Below are 6347 nucleotides of genomic sequence, written 5' to 3' on the forward strand. Positions count from 1 at the left end.
TCTCTTGTCTGTCTACATGAGCTGTGAGAGTGAGTAGGTCTCGTTTACATGCTTGGGTTAGTGTAGCCCATGCCATTCTGGATTTCTAGCTGAGTTGAAAGACTAGTTGGAGTGATAGAGACTGGGAAAACTGTTTCTGTTCTTTGTTTTCTGCTTTGTTCAGCAGTTATTTTTTGAGCAGCTGTTGTGTGCCTAACCCACAGGGGTTATAAGAGGTGCTTGTACAGTCTTAACTCATGCACACACTCATAGGAGAATATTTGGTTAGTGTCAGTATGAGCAGTAAGTAGTTTGGAATTCAGAAAGGCAGAAGTAAATAGGAAGAGATAAATCTGGATAGATTTGAGCACCAAATAGAATTTTGCTTAAGGAGAAAGACACTGTCATCTGGAGTAGTAGATGACATGCTAGTTTAGCTTCCTGCTTACACTTGAGCCCACTTTTTACAGATTGCACTGATTTTTTTTATAAATGCCTTTTTCTTCCTGTCAGTAAACGTTAGGTGGATTTCTTTTCTTTTGCCTGTTCCTTTTCCCTTTCCTGCAGAGAAGTAAGCAGTGGAGATCAGGTTGGATGGTGGGCTGAGGGTAAGTTCCAGAAAGCCCTTTGTCCCTTGCTGAAGCATTTAGACTTTCTCCTCAGAGGAGGCAACCACTGCCTGCACTGGAGCTGTAGGGAGTTTGTAAAGCAGTATGTTAGCAAGACTTGGTCTGCCCACCTGATGTGTGTAAATGGGAGGGAGCCTAAGGCTGATGTTGTGAGGCCTGGAGATGTGGAAAGGAAAAGGAATGGAAGCATGGCCGGGATTGCTCAACAACTGACAGGGCCTGGTGATTGATTGCATGTGGGAGGTCAAAGACGTTTTCATCTAGGGACTTGTAGGAAAAAGGCAGAAGGAAGGAAGCTGCCTCTGGAGAGAAGTGATGCAGAGGCCTTCCGAATGGGGGAGTAACAAGGGGTTAAGAACACAGGCATGGCACCCTGAGGGCAGTCAGAGAAAGAGGAGGTGGGAGTCAAAGGCTCTGGGTCTTTGAGGCCTTTTCAGGGGTGAGGGGTTGTTCAGATAATGTGGGGTGCAGGAGCCAGGGCATAGGACTACTTTAGGAAGGGGGTCTGGTCGTGGGAACATCACATCTTCACATAATGAGATCCAGCTTTAATAGTTTAGAAGACAAAAGGGGGAAACTGTTTCTGTTTAAGAATTAAAGTTGAGGCAAGTCTGGAGGTTGTGAACCCGTTTCCAGACACCCAGCATAAAATCTTGCAGTAACTTAAAGCAGACGTTTCTGGTTTATTCTCTTTATCCAGGATGACCGTTCATTAATAAATTTGCATCTCATGCACACCAGTTATTTCCTCTTCGTGATGGTGATAACAATGTTTTGCTACGCGGTTATCAAGGGCAGACCCAGCAAATTGCGTCAGAGCAGTCCTGAATTTTGTCCTGAGAAGGTGAGCTGTGGATGGGGTCCAGCCCAGCATTTGGCTAGTGTATAGAACATCTCAGTATAGAACATCTCAGTCCTTATTACATTGATCGTGGGTGGCAGCTTTCCTCCAAAGAAATTAGTTCCTGTTATTTTATCAGAAGTAGTCTACCCTCACCCTAAATTATGGTGTTGGGTTTTCAACCATCCATATACCCAGACCTTAACTGTAAAAGGCACGGACTGTGGGAATTGCTCTCAAATCCCCACTGGAGAGCAGCTGTCCCTGGGGAGCTGCCTCTGCTTCACTTCCATCAGCTTGAGAAATTATCTCACAGAATGCTGATCAGGGTTTCAAAACAGTTAACTCTATCTCAGCACAGCGGTTCCACTAGATTGGCTGCTTCTGGCAGGAGACTTTTAGATTTCTGTTCATTCTCTCCTAGATGAGATTTTTTTTTTAGGGTTTAATTCCCCTGCTGGGCAGATGCATGCATGTGGCTCCCTGATCTTGGGTGGGAACCAGACCCCAGACAGGGTGCCAGTAGGACTGAGCTACCTGGGCTCTGCTGTGTGACTGGATTGCTTGTCTCACTCTCTTCTAGGTGGCTTTGGCTGATGCCTAATCCCACAACTGCCCGTTTTCTGAGAGACTGAAATAAGCTGTAATCATTGCCTGCTGATGCCAGCCTGGGCCTGGACACTCTGTGAATACCTTATCTTGCAATGTTGGGTTATTCCAGCCAAAGACATTTCAAGTGCCTGTAACTGATTTGTATATATTTATAAAAATCTAATTAGAAATTGGTCCAGTGATGCATGTGCTTCGCACTGGGTGCAGCCTGAACCCTGCAGCCTCTCCTGGGGACTTGGTGGGATGATGATGAGCAGTGCCAGCGGCAATCCCTGACCTCCTTGCATCCAAGCGGGCTGTGCTGTCTTTACCAAGGTCACAGGGTGTTTCATTGCTGGTGGCGTTGAGGTTTGCTTTGGTTCGAAACAGTTAGCACCTTTGACATGGTGTTGCATTTCCCAAGCCACCAATCCGTTTTGTGGATTTATGTGTCTGGCTTAATAATCATAGTAACAACAGTAATATCTTTTTCTCCATTTTGCTTGCAGGGAAACATACCTATCTTTCTATGTTTTCTTTTTTTTTTTTCTTTGAAAAAATAAAAATACTCACATTTCACTACTACCCTAGTTAGGACAGACTTGTGCTTTCATCTTGAGTAAAAAGTTAAATATTTTAAAGTCACCTCCATGGTAAATATCTAAGTTTCATTTCCGCATGGATGATGAGGAACCTGGTCTTATGGAATTGAGTTGGCACAAAACATTCCACGTCTTTTTCTCCTCTGTTGTTCCTTCCCTCTATTATAAAAGTAAAGCAGCTTCCTCACTCAGAAGGGCTTAAAAATTAAGTAAATATCTCTAGAGTAGGGTAAAAATTAGCTGTTCTGTTTTCTGGAAAGCAGATGACAGTATGGAAAGAAAGAATGATGATTTGGTCTAAGTTGTGAAAGGATTTCATATTTTCTTTGAAGAGAGAGTGGTTTTTCTTCCCTCTTTTCGTATTTATTTCTATGCAGTTAACATTATCAGAGGAAAATGACAACTAGTAGATCAGTGCCATTACAAAAACGATGCCTGTAAAATGTGAATGAAAGCAATTCTGATTTGCTATTTATCAGGAAATCCCACAACATTTTCCTTTCCTACATTTTGATGATTAATTCCTTTACCCCTTTTTCCTTCTAATCCATCTTCATTTAAAAAAAAATTCACATTTTCTAGTCTTGTTACTTGTCTTCCTGTTTTTCTTAAGTTTTTTGCTTTAGTAGCTCATTGTCACTAATGATTTCTGCATTCTCGCAAGCAAAGGCAGAGTAGAAGGGCAAGTAAAATCTTGAACATGACTATTAGCACTTCTTTCCCTTAACTCCAGGTCTGTATAGTCTGTTCTAAGTTAGAATTATAGATTGGCCTAGAATAGTCACATTTTAATACTATTTTTATCCCAGGCATTCTTGAATGGAAAACAGCTGTGGGCTTTCACTGAAGATTGTTAAAATAACCTTCTTAGTAACTGGATGTGTAAATATATATTTTTTCCTTTCAGTACATTTCAAGCACAGTAATCACACTTGTCTATCCAGTTTGAGGTGAGTTGCTTACATGATGCATGGCTAACTTGTTAATTTAGTTTTCTCTTCAGAGACTTTGAGACTCTTAGGAGACAAAATTGAGAAAGCTGTTGGGCCTTTAGAAACACCAATATCATTAAGACCAACAGATTTTAGGTTAAGCTGCTACTGACGTAATAAAATCCCAATGAGTGGCATTCTATGGATAGATTTACAACTGGCAGAGTAAGGAGAAAGATAGGTTGAAAAAGTCAATTTCACTGATTTGTTCAGTCCAGCGTGCTGCTAATATTACCCTTGTTTTAATTCTAGGGAATGGCTGGAATCTGTAGCCAGGGGAAGAAGCACACTGCTAGGCTTGAGGAAAGAAAGTACCAAAAATGCCTGGACACACACTTTAAAATCCAGCATTTACTCTGGTAGGTAATTTTCAAGGATCTTGTGGAAACCCAGAGTCAGGTGTATAAAGGAAGGCCGAGGCGGAGCGGAGGCCATGGACCTGGGTAAAGAGGTCTAGGACCTAAAGAGACTTCCACTGGGTCTCAGGAAGTCCAGGGGACCTGTTGCTATGGAGGCACTTACAGACAAGGCCTGGTCCTCTGTAGTGTCTTGATAGGGGACCTCAGGATTGGAAGAGTGTCACAGACAGGGCCCATTTGCCATTGAGGAGTGACCCCTTATGGGAGTGCTGGCTCATCCTCAGGCATCTTGGACTGGAGGTCCAATGAAAGGTCAACTTACTATTACAGTGGTTGTTCCAGATCATATTGATCTCTTTTTCTTTTTCCTTTTGTCCTTTCACTGTGTGACTTGAATCAGTTTTGATTCTATTTGTAAATTTTTCTCATCATTAGGAACCTGCCATTTCTATTGCATTTTCTTTGGCAGTCTGTAGGGATTCAGCATCCTGGTTTTTCAATCCTCCTGTAGGCACTGTGGGGTTACAAGGGCCAGTGGATCCATTTCACTTATCTTGCTGCATGATTGTCAGTAGCCGATCTGTTATGGCATTCACTCCCAAATTAATTTTCTGTATTTGAAATATGTGCATATGTGCTTTATAGAATAAAACATCTGAATTTATTTGCTGTGTCTCTGTTTCCTCCTGTCTGATGGGTGTTTTTTAGAGAACATACATGATAAATAATTGAGGGTTTTTTGCAAGCTTTTCTTTCAAAGTATCACCTATCATCAGAATAAGGGATGAGCAGTCAGGATGAGGGATGAGCAGTGTTTCCTATTCAGCTGGCCTCACCAAGCAGATGGGTCTTCTCCCTGAGAGCACGAAACCTCTTTTAGTGTATTGGACCAACAAGGCTTGCAGACCTGACCCAGGTCCTGTTCCGAATAAGTAAGTGACACAGACCAGTAGTGAGCATTTGAATAGATATGGGAGTGTAAAGACACCCTTCTCAGTTACATAAACCCTTTGTGCATACCTGGCCTGAGTTACCAGAAGCAGACTCCTTGCTGGATCTGCCTTGCTCTGTTACAGAGTTCCCCCACGTACTAGACTTCCTTTGCCAGGACACTGCATCCTCTACAGTTATTTGTAGAGTGATTTATAAAGGAAGGTCATGTTCACTAATGTGAGTTCTTCCCTGTTCCAGTGGGCAGAGGCTTTATGGGCCTTCCCTCCCCAACAGGTACCAGGGTCTTAGAGGTCAGTCTCAAGGCACTCTGATAGGATACCTCCAGGAGCTCTTTGTTTCTACCTGCTTCACCTCTTCCTGCCTTCTCTCTAATGTGTTAAACACTATACTGGCAACACTTGATGCCATTCACTGCTCTCTCTTTGTACTCAGATGTATGTAGTGTTTTATCTCCATCACAGTGCAGAAGCCTTTGGAGAATAAGAGCTCATTTCTGTCTTCTGCACAGTCTATGTAAAATCTGACATGTACCAAGTCCTCAAGTCAAGTCAGACATAGTGCTTTAAAACAGTTTGATTTTCCTGGTGGGCATACTGTGCTTGAAGTTCCTCAGACATACAGAAAAAGCAGAAGGAATGCACAGACTAGAGGCAAGCTGTGGAGTCCAGTCAAGCTCATCGTGAACTTATTTACCATCTCACAGAAACTTTCCTTGCCCTATCTATGAGAGCCCTTTCTTTTCACCTCTGAAGACCCCAAACTCATACCATGCTAGTTTTTGATTATTGGAGAACTGGAGTGGTTTGACCTTTGCAAAAATAGATGACAAGTCAATTGCGCTATGTCTAAGGGGAGGAAGGGGATTGAGTTTTGACTTTGATATTATTCTTGCTCACTCAGGAACAAATATTTCTGGGGTTCCTTGTAAGAGCTATATCACTGTTCTAGGAGCTAGGGGTACAGCAGCACACAGACAAAATGTTTGCCCTCTTGGCATTTCTAGTTGGGGAGACAGTCCATAAACACAAATATATTTATAATCTATTGGCAGATAATGACAAGATAAAAAGGGTTACCAGGGTAGAGAATGGTGGCCATGATGTCTCAGTTGGGATGATCGCAGAAAGCATCTTGGAAGAGGGGTGATTCGAAGGCACACATAAAAAGGGGAGTTCTGGCTGGGCATTCCATTCAGAGGACAGGTGAAGAATGGGAGTCCTTTCGGGACTTCTCTCCCCAACCAAGGACAAGATTCCTCCAGGTTGCTGCCAGAGTGGCCCCTCATGGGTGGCCTGCTGGAGGCTGCGCAGGGAGATGGTATACACCACCATCTGGTCCAGGAATGGAGTTCTTGGCATCTACTTTGCCCCACGTCCATGACCACATGACTGGTTCACATG

At 43.0% G+C, this 6347-nt stretch overlaps 1 protein-coding gene across 4 annotated transcripts in view; it reads left to right on the forward strand.

Moving 5' to 3' along the window:
- TMEM248 (transmembrane protein 248) overlaps positions 1-4657 on the forward strand; it is a 41181-nt gene extending 36524 nt beyond the window's left edge. For 3 of the 4 annotated variants that reach the window (XM_015594668.2, XM_006918519.3, XM_015594667.1), the window contains exons 6-7: positions 1309-1452; positions 2033-4657. In XM_015594668.2, coding sequence (XP_015450154.1) covers positions 1309-1452; positions 2033-2053 — 165 coding nt within the window. In that variant the 3' untranslated portion in view covers positions 2054-4657. Of the gene's footprint in view, positions 1280-1308; positions 1453-2032 lie in introns of those variants that run through there. The other variant, XM_025051523.1, reaches the window with a different exon arrangement.
- Positions 4658-6347: the final 1690 nt, after the last annotated feature.

Source organism: Pteropus alecto, unplaced genomic scaffold, assembly GCF_000325575.1.
Source record: "Pteropus alecto unplaced genomic scaffold, ASM32557v1 scaffold68, whole genome shotgun sequence".
Lineage (NCBI taxonomy): Eukaryota > Metazoa > Chordata > Mammalia > Chiroptera > Pteropodidae > Pteropus > Pteropus alecto.